The 18,701-nt window shown below is 40.6% G+C and overlaps 1 protein-coding gene across 1 annotated transcript in view; it reads right to left on the reverse strand.

The window, feature by feature from the left end:
- Positions 1 to 18,701, reverse strand: part of ltk (leukocyte receptor tyrosine kinase) — a 57,908-nt gene that overhangs the window by 29,050 nt on the left and 10,157 nt on the right. Inside the window, exons 2-6 of the mRNA XM_048228717.1 lie at positions 9,238 to 9,312; positions 6,684 to 6,833; positions 5,515 to 5,743; positions 1,710 to 1,846; positions 1,098 to 1,232 (exon numbers count right to left, since the gene is read on the reverse strand). Coding sequence (XP_048084674.1) covers positions 1,098 to 1,232; positions 1,710 to 1,846; positions 5,515 to 5,743; positions 6,684 to 6,833; positions 9,238 to 9,312 — 726 coding nt within the window. The remainder of the gene's footprint in view (positions 1 to 1,097; positions 1,233 to 1,709; positions 1,847 to 5,514; positions 5,744 to 6,683; positions 6,834 to 9,237; positions 9,313 to 18,701) is intronic.

Genomic DNA, 18,701 nt, shown 5'->3' on the forward strand with positions numbered 1-18,701 from the left:
ATTATGCGCTGCGAGCTGCGATTTCATGATGTCACACTGAGTGAGAAAATGAAGTAGGTCTAAATACACAGTAGGTGAATGTTCGATTTACAGTAATACGAGACGAATAAACAAGTAAGTAAGCTACACAAATTACTGAAATTGGCTCTCAAGTGGTGTTGCATTGCTTGGCAAGGCTAATGAATGAACAATGAACGAATAATTACCTTCGAACAATGAACAAATTGCAGCCGTGCCGATATACTTTACCAAAACCACTCCCAAGCTTGTCATATTGCTTAAATAACAATGCACAAATATTCTCTAATTAAATCAGAACAAATATGTATTTACATTTTAGAATGTTTTTTATTGTTGTGAACCAGTTTTAATTTGGAAGTGACCTATTTTCTTTAGCGTCTTTCCCTGCCTGAGGTCCATGTCATTAAAAACCATTCACCAGGCTTCTGCTGCTGCTGTGAGTTCACCTTGTGCTACAGGACAACAGAATGGACAGGCTTTTTCCGAAGAGAATTTCCATTAACTGGCAATTAAGGCACACACAAAGACCAACATGTCACGGCACTCCAAGGCCAATCAATGCCTTCAATTAGGCATAAGGGAGGCAATGAAGCCTTCACTGATGGGCATGTTGATAAAAAACAGGTCAGGAAATCTTTCAGGAAGGACACTGTGGCTCTCAAACCTCAATCTGTTGTGCTACGTGTTTTTCCAGCTTTCCAGCTTTGCATACTGACTGAACTAATAAGTGCCATTCTTGATTTCCTAATCTGACCTAAATTTGCAAAGCAATCACTCAAATTGCACTGATTTTCGACAAGGTGTGCTTGAAGCAGTGATACATATGACAACTGGGAGGGGGCAGAGTCTGTTGGAACAATACTGAGTAACATCATGGCTTTGTCAACAGTCATTAAAATATCCATGTCAATTCTGTGCATTAGGCTACTGTACATTTTAGAAAATAATAGAGCAGTGCTATGCTAGGATATTGATGCTAAACATCAAAGTGTAATGCTAAAGGCTAAAGAGTAATGCTAAATACTAAATTACAATTCTAAACAGCAAGCATAGTGAAGCATGGAGTCTAAACTCACCACATATGAAGCCCTCATCCTCCCCCAGCGGACAGTCCGTATGGAAGTCACACACACGGCTTTTGTCTATACAGCCTCCAAAGTTACAGTGTAAGGTCATCGACTCATCACAGTCACTGTCTAGGCCATGGTCGTCTGAAAAATCACAGCATACAGATAAACAAGGCCTCTTAAGTACCTCTGCAAATACTTTTTAGACGTTATCAATTTTATTCATTCTTGTTTATTTACTATAGCTTGACTTCTTATGAAAAGGGTTGTGCTTATTTCATCTCAGAATTCAAGAAATGAAGTATGAATTGTCTTTCATATTTCAGTTTTTTTTTGTTACACAATTCAAACTCACTGGCTTGTAATTCTACTGTAATGAACTGCAATTGTAATTCTATTGCCCATAATTTCCCAATTATTAGCCGTGGTTTATACATTGATTTTGCAAAATTTCTTCAGCTACGAGGTTAATACACGGGGCAGTTAGTATGGTTTTGTTTTTTTAACTTGCATAAAACAATGTCCTGCGGTTTATACACAATGCGGCTAATACACAGGAAATTACTGTACATGAAATACATGTATTTCACCATCAGCCCCCTCACAGCCAGGCAGTCTCACCTTCACAGCCTGGCAGTTCCAAAGAGTCTATGGCCAGCAGCGCCCCATTGTCCTTCAGACACCCCGAGTAAAGCAGCGTCACCTGAAAGGGCTCGTCAACCAGCCCAATGGCAGCTTCCAGCTCCTCCCAGTAGGCCCTGGAAAGAGATGGGCAGAAATGACTCTGTCTATGTGCTGTGTTTGAGCATGTTTTTCTTTTCTTTTATTAATTACATGCACTGTCAGACTGTGGGCCTTGTTTCTGTCAAATGAAGTCATTTCCCGTCACTTTTCATCACATTACTTCAGATAGCCACCAATTTTTTTCTTAATAAGATTTCAGCACCACACATAATGATGGTTTCCATTGTTGAAATGCCATTTCTAATATCACTCAATGCCAGTTGAGAGATGTTCTTTTTGTTGACTTCCTAGCAAGACATGCCATGTCCCATTTCTTTCCTCATCCCTCATTTCAGGCTCCTTAAAAACACAATGGCTGGACTGACAAATATGTGTCTGCATATCCTTTTCAACGGGCACAGACATATGATCATGATTAGTGTCTCCTCTTCTCCTGCCCTCCTTTCCTAGTTATATGCATTCCTCTCTCCTCTGCATAACTTTTGAGCCTCAGATCAATTTCCTGCTGAGGATCCCCAAAGCTTAGCATCTGCCCGACAGCTACAGTAAACTTCGCCTCGAAGCGCCTGAAAGACATCTGACTTCAGAAAAAAATCCCTTAATGCCCCAATCCCTTTATCAGTGGTATGACAAAGGGCTTTGCATAACAGCATCTCAGCAGCTATTTTCAAGAGATACCTGCGGGGTGCTGCCTCCCCCTCTCCTCCACTGTAGTGGTTATGTGGTGCAAATATGGAGGAACTAACAAATCAAAGGTGCCATTAACCCTTAAAGGTCCAGTATGTAGGAAATAATGGAAAATAAACTGTAACCATTCCAAAAATGATCACCATATGTTGTCAGAGAGTAAGGAAACACGATGAATTGAAGTAATGGCTTATTTGACAACATTACTCTAACCCGTAAACTCCCGTAAAACCCATGAAAAAAATGAGTTACGGGGTGGAATCTCTTGGAATTTTCGTTTATGTTTTGAACGATTAATTCTAGAATAGCGTATTAATAATGGGCTAGCACGTCCTCCTATTTGGGTTGCCAAATTAGCAAAGGCCAACTGTCAACAGCTGTCAGTTGTAGTCATAAACGCCTACGAGAGGCAGGCAAATTTACAAAATTAAAACAAGAAACAAATTAAGTGGACATCGGAGGAGCTTCCTGATATGGTGACGTCTTCGTCAAACGAGGAATATCAAGTCTGATGCAGAGCTGGCAATATTTCTCCACAACAGGTAGCCTAGGCTAAACTTCATCTGCATCGCTGACTTCAGCTAAATATGTTACGTTGGTTAGAGAGGTATTTTTTGTTTTCATTGTTTCCTTAATGTGTAGCTAGGTCGTTAGGAAACGTTAAAGCAGCTGCAGGTCAACTAACGTTAAGTCTTCATTACATCTGGCAACCCAGAAGAGGCTCGCGTCTGGTAGTCTTGAAACCGTTCACCAGTGTTTTGATTTTGGCCTACAGAACGTTCAGTAACAATCCTACAAATCGCACCTTTAAAAGGTGTACGGGAATGTTGGGAAATGAACATTCTAAAGAATATCTGGGAATTCAACATAGAATTTTAGAACCTTCAATTGTTGCGGAACAGAATCTTATGTTAGAATGTTTAAAAACCCACACCTTTAAGGGTTAATATGTGTTTACATTTTGTAAAAATACCCCATCAGTTACATTTATGAACCTAGAAGTTTGTGAATGAAAATAACCTTTCCTTAACTTAAAACAGAACGACAGAAATAAATATTCTGGATGTAAGTTTTGCTTTGTTTTTTATTTTTGTTGATGTACAAAAATGGGTCAATACAGAATAATCTAATGTGTCTGTTTTTTTTTGTTTTTGTTTTTTTTAAATGATTCAACTATTGTACAATGTCTGGTGCCTTAAAATCTGAATACCTCATCACTTTTTAGGTGAGTCTATGATTTACCAAGAGCAATGGAGGACAGCTTTCTATGCCATTACATTCTCATAGCTCAGGTGTTTCGTGGTATATTATTCCAGGGTAGAAGTCCATCACCTTGCCAGATGACTGAATTATGAAACACATTATACATCAAGTCTTGACACCCAGCCTTTCTCTCATGTGTATACAATGCATTAGGCCTATGGTCTGACAAGTTTGACAAGTAAGCCTATATCAAACCTAAAAATGACTTTAAAGTTATCATTAATATTAAAGTGTGTCTAAAATAGTACATTTACGGTTACGTATCTGTTTTCAGTCTGGCAAAAAAAATATGTTTCACAGTGCTGCTGTTTTCGTAGTGATAAGAGCCATAGCCTGGGGCTCCTGAAGGCACACTGCTGCATGAGTCAACAACAAAAATGATAAAATCTCAAAATACAGACATGATCATATTTCACACAAAGAATGTATTCTTGGTGTAAATCCCCCCAAACGCTTGTAAGTGCATGCCTATGGCAAGGCTTGTTTTCGATTGCAATTTAATACACATCATACTGGTGTGTTTTCATCTCATGTCTTGGCTATTTGAGTATGCACTGCAATAGGTAATCAAGGCCATATTCAAATTAATGATTAATTTGCCATTAATTATTTAATAATGATATCCTGTGATTTAGTCTATATTTTTGGACATAAAATATACTAAATCTATCTATTTGCTTCCTCTTTCTCTCTCTGCTAACATTATCTCTTGGTATGCATCACATAGTCCTCTCCAGTTATGACCAAAATAATTAAGTTCAACTTAATTTCAAGGGCTGCTTTTAGAAACAAAATGCTTTTATGCATCTTAAAATAGCTCTGCCAAGCAAAAAAATCAATATCAAGGCAGTATCCTTTAACAAAAGGTTTGGAAACGCAATTCATCTTTTCTTAAGGCACAGACTGTTGCTCTGCCCATACCAGTAAGTAAAGTGAATGTCAAATCAATTTTCCCTGCAATGTTCCCCATAGTACGGAGGGTCAATCTATTCCTTTCAATCCATCAATCTAATCGTTGAGCAGTGCCATAACAATAAAAGGTGTGTGTGTGTATATATATATATGTGTGTGTGTGTGTGTGTGTGTGTGTGTGTGTGTGTGTGTGTGTGTGTGTGTGTGTGTGTGTGCGTGCGTGTGTGTGTGTGTGTGTGTGTTTATGTATGTGTGTGTGTGTGTGTGTGTGTGTGTGTGTGTGTGTGTGTATGTTGAACTATCTTCAATGACAATAACTTTACAATCCCAATGTGTCCCATTCTGCAATGGTTTACTGAGCATCTTGCTAACTGATTTCAAATGATGACCAAGTGCAGTCATTTAGGTAAGGAACTCAAACTAAGGAATAACCCCATTAACTAACTAAGAAGTTGTCTGTGTGTCTTTCTATCTTCATGTACTGTATTTCGTATTGTACTGATTTTACTTAACCCACGCTGTTAAGTTCTATTCATTCAATAAATCTATGATTTATTTTTTTCGCAACTCCCATGTGGCCTTTCTGTTCTCTGTTACTTTGCCCTGAGCCAGGGTTGTAACAATAGACTGAACCTCTGATATTTCTTAATCCTTTTATGATTCTGTTCATGAAACCCTGGCCATACTCACATGATTCACTAAACCACCTAGCCAGTACTTTCTTTTCTCACTGCACTGTACTGCGTGGGCCCGTGTGGGCTGAACTCTTTCTGAATATTCTGGGGCAATCAGTGGCTTGAGCAAGTGAAAGGTGACTGACCTGCTGCTTCCTCTGCCTGTGGTGCTGAGGGCGAGTGTTTTAAGGATCGCGGGGGAGTCGGCTCGTCTTATTAGCACGGACAGATTGCCCCCGGAAGGGGGCGGGTGGAAGCGGGCAACCCGTAGGTGGCACAGCGGCCCGCTGCCCATTAGCACTGGACTGGTGGCGTGGAACTCGCAGCTCCCAGAGGCCACGGCTGACGAGCTGGGCCCCAAAACTAGGTAGTGGCCTGCAATGGCAATCAAAGATCACACACATCACCCTTGCACACAAGAGCATACACTGGTGAAGCAAGACAAATAATCAGTACCCCAGAACCAGCAATGCAAGAGAAAATCTTTAAAAACCTCTTTGAACACTTCGGACCTGCTGTGTCTGATCCGAAGAGCATTACTACTGCCCTCACCTTTTTGAATAATGAAAACGATCTAACCATGATCTAACCGCAAAATGTATACTTACTCTTTGGTATTTTTTCAGATCTCACCAAATGCTCTGTGGTAACTGGCTTAGTTTATTTGCTTCATACTGTAGCTATCAGGTTATATCACTCATACATATGTAATTTCTCTCTAACCAAAGCAGCCCATTGAATTTGGAGTCAGTGGGAGTTTATCTAAACAATCTGACTCTGAAAGACCATGACAGCATCTAATATTTTAAGATGATTTGCAAGTCTGGAAGTTATTTAGACTAATTAAATGACTATTCAGCAGGCTTCAAAATATAATGCAGGTGTTGATGTGAGACTTACTTGTATCTGTTCAAAGTAATATTTCCTACCAGACAGGTACACCATACTTGAGACTTGTGAAACGGAATAACAAACTGAACTGTTTCAGTGTAAAACATGTCAAGAGAAATAAGGTTAAAAGGCAGATTGAGATTAATAGTACGTCTCTCATATGGTCCAGCTTTGAAATTCCCTTTCCATAACGCAGTTCTGAATTTTTAGCACTACACTCAAAATATTTACTATTTAGAAAACACAAACTATGAATATTTATTAGCTTTACATACAACCTATCAAATAAAAATCAGACAGATTTTTATTAGAACCTCTCTTTTCCAAATGGGCATATTTTGAGAATACAAAAAAACAGCAGCCCACTGATTATGGGGGATGAGATAAGTGTGGGTTGGTGTGTGTTACAGTGCCTTCGTCTTACCACCAGCATTGCCGACAGAGTGATCTGTGACCGGACGTAAACCGCGTCGTCCCAGGTGACTCTGCTGAGGTGACACGACCTGCCAGTCGCTGCTGCCGCTGTGATTGGACAAGGACCAGGAGCATGGCGACTCATAATCACAGTACATGTCTGTAGGGGAGAGTTCATGGCATTAGGATAATGGTTGGATTATGATTGGTCTGTGTGGTCTGTGTATGTGTGTTAGTGTGTCTGTGTGTGTGTGTGTGTGTATGTGTGTTAGTGTGTCTGCGTGTGTGTCTGTGTGTGTGTATGTGTGAGATGGTAGAAGAGGTCTGAGGAAGAGAGGCCGTATATCTATCAAGTGAGTGAAAGTGAGTATGTGTGTGTGTGTGTGTGTGTGTGTGTGTGTGTGTGTGTGTGTTTGCGCAAGAGAGAATGAGAGAGAAATAGAGAAATAGAGAGAGAGAAAAACTCAAAAAACAAACACACGCCTGGAAAAACAAAACAACGCTTCCCTGAACTATGACTGACATGACCAGATACACAGCTCTTCAAATTACCCAGACCACATGACATGGTGTGCTCAGGATACTGTGGATATGGCCTATCCACAGCATGGGCTAAAGTCAACCAGAATTTCAGTGGTGTGTTGCTGTGACGGCCTGTCTATTGAATCACAGAGTGAACTCATGCCAACCCCACGCATTTTGGGAATAAATCACAGCAGATGGCAAACGAAAGAGAACAAGTCAGTGATTGACATGAGGGAGATTTGAGAAATCCATTAAGAGCAAGAGGATCCGACATGACGTGAATATCAGAGCAATTACCATTTAAATGAATCACAAGTTGACTTCAAGGGCAGGGATGTATGGGGGAGGAGTGGGAGGGAAACTGAGATTTCTGGGATATCTCTTCACATTCAGTCGAGACCTTTCACCAAGTAGGTACTCCAGAGCACTAATGAGGCCCAAGCCAGATTTGCCCACTAATGAATACATGTGCGCTTGAATCAGTTTATTTCCTACCAATTATTACATATTAAATGTATATTAAATGATGTGTCTGTTCTCTTTCTGCCCCCCCCTCTTTCTCTCCCCCTCTCTCTCAAAACACCAGCCGTGCAATGACAATAGACTGATTCTAGATGAAAGGGGACATACTGATCTCAAATAAAACTGGTTCTTCAAAATAGAAATGTTGAACCACACATTTGTTGAAAATACATTTTATTTTACATCATTCCACTCAGGGCTTATATTATGTTCAAAACTGGGACACCACATCACATTTAGTTAAACCAATAAAGACCCTTGTATGAATATGGAGGGATTTACTGTATGGGAGGGTCTGATATCTAGCTTGTAAATAGATAATGTGTGAGGCCTATGGAACAGTGTTAACTATTACTTATTCACTCTGGCTGAAGTTAAAATGACCCCCTAAAGGGACTTAGCCCTCCACTTTTAAGGTCGAGCACCCAAACCACTAGGCAAGTGTGCTCTGAGCCTGAACCTTTTTTAATCGGGGAATGCAAACAAGGCAGGAATGAATTAACAAAGACCAGACGAGAAGAAAGTTCAAAATGAGCACAGTGACGTCAGCATAACCTTCACACCAACCACACCTCATGAAACACAAACACCCTCAAACAGTTATCATTTCATATAAATCACCACCGCTGAGGTCATGTGGCAGACCCTAAAAAAATGATCAAAGACAGCGGGAAAGCGTTTGGGAGGGGGGATGCAGGGGGGCCCGTAATTGGTGTCAGAAATTCCACCAGCCAAAGCTCGAAGGAGACATGCTGTTTTGGAGTCATGAGAGGTTACTCGGAAAGTCGCGGTTACTCCGTAGCCCGAACTGGTGCGGATCTGGCGCTCAACCGGCTGTGGGTATTGATTAGGATTGACCACTAATAGCAAAGCCACAGGAGCCATTTGGAAAAGCGGTGGAAATCCCCCAAATGGGAGATGGAATGGGGTGGGACACTTATTCAATTTTAGGTTGTTTGAATGACAAACTCTTTGAATTACGGGCCATGAATAAGAGGCAGCAGATTGCAGGAGCTGTTGTGACAGCAGCCATCAATCAGTCTGGTGAAGAACTCCAACTTTGTGTAAAGCTGTCAGAAGTATTTGTTTGTTTAAAAAAATGTTGTTTGCAGCGCCAAGATAGATGGAGTAAAAATAACAATAAAAAAACACCCTGTCACAGCCAAGGAGTCCTAAAAGTCTGCTGTGCTTTCAAAATAAACCGTTACAAAAACCATTAGCTGCTGAACAGGTCCTTTATGCTTTCTCATTTGGGGTGAGTGAAATATGTGCAGGATCTAGTAAATCTTTGTTTTCATTAAATTAACGAAAAATCACCAGCATCTACGGTATGCCATGCATGCGCCAGAATTAAGATAGACAAATGTCCTTACTGGGTGTGGTGCTACTTGCTACTTTTTTTGCCTAATAATGACAAGAATTAGATCGTCTAAACATCCCGATATTTCTTCAGAGCTATCTCTGCCATGTGGCATCTGGGCACCATTTGGTCACGATGGGAGAAGCTCAGGCCTTACATTCACTATCTTCATGTGAGTCTGCGGGGAAGGTCTCAGGGCTTCGGTCCAACAGGGTGTGACTGGCACTGGAAACTAAAAGAAAGAGAGAGAAAGAGAGAATCAGCCATTAGTTCAGTAAAGTTTGGTTTCAAATAAATTCTTGACCTTTGGTGCAATACACAAAAAAGTACGGATCATGAAAATGAATTAACTTTCAAATCTTTACTAAATTTGTCACCAAGGACTTGACCCTCTACCCTGTGTACAATATGTTGTGAATGCACAACAGGATAGCATACAACCACTCTGCCTCTCCAAAGAAATTGCTGAGATATTGTGTGGCAATGAATCAGACCGTGGATCAGTAATTACGCATGAATAAATAATTTGTTACAGGGGGTGTTGGAGTGTCACTGTGGGGAAGTGCATGCCCAGCACTGCACGAGTTGTTTGCCACAGTTCCATGCCACCGGTTTGGGTTGGCACAGCAAGAAGCACAATTAGCAGCTCTTGTGGGTGAGAGGGCCAGATGGGGTTTATGTTCCGCTACTTTGGTCTGGGTGCAAGAACAAGAAGCAGAGATGAGTACAGGGTGCAGAGCATATGTAGTGGCTTCCAGTCAGTCTGACACTGTTTGGTGAGCTTTTGAGTCAAGCTGAACATGTGGACTTCCAAGATAGGAGCTTTGCATTAAATTAACTGAAAATCATCTGTGAAAGTCTCTTTAGCGCATATAGGTTGACCTTGCTACTCATGTACGTCACAAAGCAATAGCCGGCATCAAGAAACAACTGTGCTGTGATAATTGTCCTCCTTCACAATGCTTTTAACCTCTTATAACTTATTTCAACATATTCATCAATATAATACACTTTATTCAGTGTATAGAATAGAATAATTCCGCTGAATAGAAAAGACAAAATAGAATTAACTAACTAAACTAAAGAACTAAATTGCACCCAGTCTGCTCCTTGCTTCCTGCTGGTCAAACACTTAAGGTAGATGAACTGGTAAACCACACTACACCTGTGGAGGTACCTTGGGTTGATGGATGAATAGTAAACCCATTAAATATCATAATGGAGGGATTTCTAGATAGTGTCAAATTAAGTTATTTTGTACATCTCCTAACAAGAAGTTGATTTTTTCCTGCTTTATATCCATAAAATTCTATTTCTAAGCCTTGGCAAGTTTATTATAATGATACAAAAAAGAATGATATAATTCAGATGTGTGTAAAGAATATAATTGCATGTGCACAGTTTATTCACAGTTACCAAAACATCACCCAAAAAGTGCTAATGCATTTTGAAGTATTTACTTCTTACACAACTAGGGGAGTGTTTGTTCAGAAATAATATTCTAATGCCTATTGAGAAAGTGACTAAGTAAGCAACTCTCCAAGGCTGTCAAAACACAGCAGAATTTCATTAGTCGTTGTAATCCAGTCGGAGCACCATGTAATTCATGACACATCACCACTCTTTCTATTGATGCTTGCCTTATTTGCACCCAGGGGCAGTAAGCCACGACCTTTGGATTTGGGGGACTGAGAACCCCAAAGAATCTAAACTAAAAACTGAAGCCGTAGTGCAATAAATACAGACACCACACTGTGTCACAGGCAGAAAGCTAAATTACATATGGCATGGCAAAACTAATAGCAGGGTGAAAATGAAAGATAAGATGAACATGTTTGATAAGCTTTTGCCTTGACGGGAGTGATGACATTGTCGTTAATGGAACTGTACTTGGTGGTGTTAAAACATACAGTGCTTTGACCTGGTCCCAGCAGTGGGATATTAGAGTGTGATGTTTACAGTAGGATTACATGGTCTAAACAATGAGTTGGCTCAGTGTGAGAGACACAGACCAGGCGCTGGCAGCGCAGGGAGAGGGCTAATCTCTAGAGTTTCTATCTGTTGGTGAAGCTTGCAAAATGTTGGATTAGTTCAAAGGTCTTTTCAAGATGTTTTGAAAAGGCTGATATGACTCATTCTATGTTTTGGTGTGTGAAACACTTTTCTGACAACATTTTTTATTCATTAACGTGATTGATATTTATTACAGCCCTTTCCGCATTCATGGACGGGATAATATGCCATTATTTGCCAAAAAGGAAAACAGAAACATTTGTTTACTGTGTGTGTATTCCAGTTCAGGTTCAGAAAGTTCTAGAAGGGGGTGACAGCCCCACAAACAGCTCGTAATCTCTGGCTTGACTGGAACCCTAATGAGCATTCATACCGCAGCACACTATCAGCCCCCCGCCGCCCGATCAAACAACCCCAACCCCCGGCACTAAGCTCACCCCTCTCTCTCTCTCTCTCGCTCCAGGCAAGAAAAAGGCCCAGCGTGCTATCTCTTCTTTTCGTTTTTAGGCGAAACATCAAACTGTCCAACTTTATTTCACCCCCCGCCTCTGTTCTTTCTCACCCACACCAACCTCTGCAAAAATCATCAGTAGATTTCAATAACATCGGCTGCACCTAATTAACAGTTAAAAATCCTTTGCATTGTCAACACACAAGGTTCTATGATTAATGAGTAAGAGAAAGAATACATTTGGAACAAAAATAAATGAATGCTAATGACTGTACACTACTCTTACACACAAGTCACAAGAAGGGTGTTCTGGTGTTGTTTTCAGAGATATTTACAATTATCAATACAACAATTAAGGCAAATACGTTTATAAATTATAGCTGAACACACTAGAGCATGAGACAGCTACAAAGCTCAGAGAGCCAGAGATGAACCTCGGTTGTGTGAGGGGGAAAAATAGGTCACATACCGAAAAAAAGGCCTCTTTGATGTTGGATAAAAGTGTAATATTTTCAAATGACTTGAGGAACTTAATGTGAATTCAGCTGAAACTGACAAAATACACTACTGACAGTACAACATACCAGCAAGTCAAGGAGTATTTCTTTTTCATTTCCGATGGCTTACAGTGTTTCCCAGAGAATCGAAATTCCATTTGTGGTGGTTGGTTTGCAGAAATAACTTGAATGCGACAGTTTTTAACAAATTAACACAGCGTGGTTATGATGCTAACCAAATTTACAATTCAGTACAACCTGGAAAATCATTGTGTGGTGGTCAGTGTTGATATTGTGGTGGGCCGCCACAAATAAGTCAATGTATGGGAAACACTGGCTTATTAGCAACCTCTGAATGGATTGTGGATACAATGTTCAGTCAACATTTTATTTGGTCTACACAACGTGCACTGCTTCTTATCTTAACAGCACTACATACATACAGACATACTAACTCTCTCTCACACACACACACACACACACACACACACACACACACACACACACACACACACACACACACACACACACTTCTCAACGAAAACAGTTTTTATTCTCTTTCAAAGCAGTCATGGCTCAAGGGCAAAGACATCATAGCCGAGACTACTGTACAAAAATGCACTTGAAAGTCCTGAAAATAGAGAATAGAGAGCACAAAGGGTTTAATTATAGAATAAAAAGCAGATGTACTTGTAGGCACAAAAGGGTCAGACTTTGATGAGAGATGGTCACAGCAGAGATTATTCTGAGAGCGTGTGCGACACGATGTCCCAGAAATCAAAGGGCCAACGGCCACTAACACTGGGACCACAAGTGTCGCCCTCGGGGTTCTAGCGGAACAGTCAATCATGTGACATACCCCCACCGCATCTTTATTGGCTACAGATGGTCAACAAGGAAGTCGTCACACAAGGTCAATACAATACGTCTCAGCTAGACCAAAAAAATTGAAGCGTTTTGGGAGTGTGGATGAAAGAGGCCTGTAGCGTCATTAGATTTTAGAAAATGACTCCAAGATAAAAAAAAAGAAAAAAAAATGAAAACATTTAGCTGTCTGTAGGCCTGGGGGTGAAAAGAAATGAATATGACATGGTCACACTGCCAAAAAGCAGGGAAATTGAATTAAAGCAAAGAAAGTTTTAATACCCACAAATTGTGACGGCAGTGAATGTTTATGAGTGTATAATACCTAGCTGAGGGCCATAACATTTACGGCTAATCAGGAAGTGAGGGTGAAGAGAGTCATCTGAGGCAGGAAATGAGACAGACATACCAAACATTAATTGCACCTTTCATTTGATTTAATTTAATTATCACAATGACTGCTGAATTAAAAAAAGTAGCATAGCAAAATGAGTCAAGACTAAAAACAGAATCAAAGCGTGGAATCTACATTACGCTCCAACTGAAAATCTCTACAAATACCTGTGCACCACGAAATGTTTACATCTGGTAGGTTGCGGTCTGTTCTGCTGCCAAGCTAAGACAACTTTGTGACAACAGCATCTCTGACTCATATCCATGCAATACAGTGGAAATGCGCTTGTCCAGCTGCTAAACAGCACAGGCCAGCGGCGACCCATCTTGCAGACAGCTGTGCTTGCTTAGCCACACGCTTCCAACTTGCCTATGAAGCCACAATGCAGACCTGTCCTTAAAAATGGCTGCACTGCGTGAGGAAAAACACAACACTGACAAACATATGGACGTTCTTCCACTGCCTCGTCTCGTGTCAGACGATCCTGTCCAAAGAGCAGCGTAATCGTCATATCCTGTCTAGGGGATTATCTTACTTCCTATGCAAAGAGAGAGCAGACTGAGCAACCTACTGATGAGAAGAATGGAGGAAACTCCTAATTCCGACCTGGGAGGAATGTTGTGAGAACATGCATGAGCATCGGATGGGTTGTGTTCCAGAGTTTATGGAATTTGCACGTTTCAGCCCGAAGCCAGTTTGTTTCTGGCAGCCATTTTTGTAACCATGCTCTGCTCCCTGCAGTCTGCTGCACTCTTGCTACTTAGCCACAGTATATACCCTTTCAAGAGAGTTCCATTATCAGCATCATAGTTGGCCCCACAAGACTACCTTTTATACATATTAACATATTAATTCCATATGTTATCTTAATGCAGAGGAAGTAGATTGGGAACCAAATAGAATGTTCAAGCATTGTTTTTGTTTTTATTGTTGAAAGGGTCTATAAAAAGTGCTTTAACATCCATTATTAGAGGATGCACATGAATGACTCAGTGTAGGGAGATCTGATTCTGTGCTCATCATACCCAGACCCTTTGTCTGCCAAAACTGAGATAGACCTTCATCCTCCACTGCCTGAGGGAAGTCACGAGATCATGACACTCCAGCCCTTCAGATCTACAGAAACGCGACGACACCATGACTCCAAGGAGGATGTTGGGCAAGGGTTCTGGGGGATACAGGCCCTTTGATAAGTACAGAGTACAGATGGGGATCAAAACTTGCCAGCTTCAAAGGTGAACACATGAATGTGAAGGTCCCAGTTCCCCACATTTTGACTACCTGCCTGGAAAAAGGGCCTTTCTTGTGGGCTTTTGGGGGGGCTCTGGTAACAACTGCAGTTAATGACGAACATCTGTCCCATATCAACTCACACCCCCTTTTCTACGGCGAAGTGAGATTTAAAAGATCTTAAAATATAAGACCTTGAAGCTGTACTTAAATCACAGTGAACCTTTCACCTGTCCCTGAAGAGGCATTACTCACATCTCTACCACTATGTGAGAAATTTCCGACATTAATTTATCAAAACACAAGGCAATGCAGCATTGGTTAACAGCAGTGAGAAGGTCCAGAGGGAGGAGAACCGAAATCGTCTTCGATTTTCAACAATGCATGGAAACCAACCAAACCACGTTTGCTGAGAACACAATGAAATTACGGGGCCTCCAACTGGGAAGAGATACGGTCTCACACTGGGAAGACAAACACCAATCTTGTTGCACAGCACGCTTTTGGAGGGTGCAGAGTGGAAACCGCACACACTCAACAACACAATCAAACCACAGCCACCACCAAATCCCCTACCACTGGGATCGTGATCGTCTGGAGTCACCCAGTATGCTGTGGGGCTGAACTGCCGTGACATTCAGCAAGGGAACAGGTGTAACACCAATGATGTGTGATCACCAAATCTGTGATCACTTGTGTGTTCTGGGGCCCTTGTTCCCACCTTTCCTATCTCACACACTCAAACACACTGTATGGTCCCAGCGAATGGCAATAAAGCCTCTTTGTGACGTCGTTAGAGAGAATTAATAAGGATGGAGGGCAAGCGTTTTCTGGTCAGAGTTTTATACCATGCTGTTTTCCTTTTCATGCAAAGAGGAAACTACATTTTTCTGCAGCCAAAATTCAAGCATTAAATCTAAGGCCAAGAGATACCGAAACAAAAAACACTTTAAAGACAGAAATAGGCCAGACAAATTCATTACTGTGACTAATTGTGCTTCAGGAATGTTTGTTTTGCGATATGGCTGCAACATTAAAATTGACCAATGGAGCTGAACTGTGTGCAACTCTTTCATTTCACCACTAATCAGTATGGGCATGCAGTGACATTATACCGCACTTCTCAATATCACCTTACAGCCACAGATTCCATTCCATTATAAATTTCCCTAATAATGGAAGCAATGATTACATTATACTGTATCAATGTCATGCGAGACCTGTGCTAGGTTCGAAGTAGTATGAACTTACATTCCACAAGAGGAAAAAAACATCAATTGGCAAAAACTCATTATTAGTAACCATAATACTTAATGACATCTGATCCCTTGGGACTCCAAGTAATGGATAACATGTCAGAGTGTGTGTATTTTATCTTGTTCTATGTGTGCTGTCATTAACAAAATACCACTGACCTGCCAAATAAAGCCACCTCAATCTACAACACAGTCATACTTACATCAAGTCAACTAGCAAACACTTACACAACCACTTACATGTAAGGTGCAAAGCAAGCCAACAGCTGATCAAGGGTAACATACACACATGCACTCACGTGGTTCTTACTAAATAGGTTTATTAAGGTTGTTCAAAATTGTTTTTACACCAAACCAGACAGTTGTCTGTCAATGTACCCTGGAAGGTTCCAGAAACCACTGAATGGTTGGCTGGGGCGCATGTGCCATAATGGCGCTCTCAGAAACTGATCTGATGCTGGAACTGTTTTCCCACTCATTTAGAGCTTATCATTGCAATTAGCCAGATAGATCACAGATCTGGAAACGGCCCTTGTTTAGTTGTTTGTTATGACCAGTCATGGTGGGAAATAATATGGATAATGAGGGTAACAGCAAAAAGGATTTAATACAGCCTTTAACACAGGCATTTTCCAATGCTTGCAGACAGCCCATACACAATTATCTGACAGTATATCACATCAGAGCTATGAATCTATGAGCCAAGTCCAGTATGATCTTGGAACAAATCCATAGCTGATTTGGAAGGCTATACTGACTGCATAACATATCAAAACAACATCAGTGCAAAACTCCAAAGAGAAGAAATGACACAATCATATAAAAAAGGAAATCAATTACCGGTAGGTTCAAACAGGGGATCTAATGCAACAAACATATTGGGAGCATCCTGGGAAAACAAACTATCACAATTTAAATTGTTGGTTTATACTTTCCCTTTCTTTGGCAAAACAGAAGAAACATGTATTGTAAGGTTGTTGATGTTTTTCAACATGACTATAGTGTGACATTAGTAAGCTACCTATTGAATCCTTAACATAATGAACAGCTGTTACTAATCTGAGCTACCTATTGAATACTATAATGAACAGTTGTTATATCTATAATTATCTATAATCGGTGTCAATCATTTGTTCCAGAAGCATACACAAAAGTTTGCATTTTGCATGTAAGCACATAATGTAATCTGAAAACTGTTGCCCTGATTAAAAAAACAATGCAACTGATCTCAGTTGGTATTCTATCTATAATGGAGGGGAATGGAAATTTCTAAGTGACCCCAAACTTTTGACCGGTAGTGTATATTGTATGTAGGACAGTATAGAGGCACCTGTTTGCAGGATGGCACTCTTAGGAGTGCCATGTAACAGCTTGTCCTGTATGCGAGCGTCCGACTGTTGCCTAACATTGTAGGCTCTCTGTCCACACTGAATTTGTTAAATATGCATTGCATCATGTTTCTTGCTCAATGTAACAGAACAACGCAAGCGACAAAAAGAAAATAGAAAAAGGACGTCCAACAAAAGTTCTGCTCAAAATGTTACGCTGCATCGAGTTGTACACCACTGTTTCATTCACATACAGTTAAGACATTTTACTACACCAATTTTATCGCTGATGCTCGCTTGCGTTGTATGCAGTTAGGAGGTGTCAGATGTCTTAAATTATTTGTTTTTCAACTGGATTTCCAAAATAAGCCCATGCTTTAGTTAAGGATCGAAAAGTATGCTAATTTGACAAGAAAACTGTTAAACTGTTAAACTGTCAAACTGTTTTCTGGACTCTTTCTCCTGACACAAATACTGTAATTACAAAGAGGGTTTGGAACATGCATATATGGCTTTAAAGGAACGAAGACTCAAGTCTTTCGACTTTGAAAAACACATTAACCGCAGTGAGATATGTACAGGCGCTTGGCAAAATATCTTGGGATACGAATACAATCAAGGAGGGTTGAGAGGAGCCCTTGATGTATCAGACTAATTGAAGTCATCTGTAATATCTACTGCTAGTTAGTTTTTCTTGAGTTGACCCTAAATGAAAAAATAAAACTACAATAACAAGAAGCAGGGTTCCAGAAGCGCTCTCACATTCCAATCAAGATTTCCAGAACGCTCTCATCCCATTACAGGATATTGTGCACCAGATACTGTTTTTGGCCACTGTCCATAGCAACCCCTGAGGGTTCACCTTCTACACTCACACACATAGCCACTTTACTTTCATGCACACAAACCAACACACCTGTTCATGGTAGAGGAAAGGAGAGTCTTAATATGAACCAGAACTTGCACGTTGTCTGTTGCTATAAGTGCCTCCACTGCGCGGCATGTTTTGTTCACAGGTGTGGGTTAGGCGGGTTAACCTGACCTTAGGGTCTGCTTTAAATCACACACTCAAATCATGATTATAACTGGTTATGACACTATAAATGAGCATGACCCTAACCTTAGCAATCACAGAAATAAAGACATGAATAGCTACAGGTCCAATACATACAGTATAGTGTTGTGCTAACTGTTTCAAAACAATTGGTGTGTAATGTTTTTTGTTCTGTGGGAGTGTATTTTGAATAGCAAATGTATAGATGGTTTGGTTGGGATTTGCAAGGAGGACTCAGCTAATAAAGTCCTAGGGCTGTTGAGGAGGAGAGAAAAAGAAAGACAGAGGGGGAGGGAGGGAGGGAGGGAGGGCCCTTGCAGCTATACTTCAGAGGATCCATTCATAACCAGTGAATAAGACGTTTGGCATTTCCAAAAAATTAAGCCACATAATTGAATTTTTTTCATGTAATTGGTTGCAGCTAGGATCAAATTATAAAAAGGACTAGGGTTCCTAGATCCTCTCTCTTCTCCATGTTAAAACCTCTGGATTTGACAATAAGCTCACCACCCACACTGCTCCTCCTGCTGCTAC

The sequence above is a fragment of the Alosa alosa genome, chromosome 19 (assembly GCF_017589495.1).
Source record: "Alosa alosa isolate M-15738 ecotype Scorff River chromosome 19, AALO_Geno_1.1, whole genome shotgun sequence".
Taxonomy (NCBI): domain Eukaryota; kingdom Metazoa; phylum Chordata; class Actinopteri; order Clupeiformes; family Clupeidae; genus Alosa; species Alosa alosa.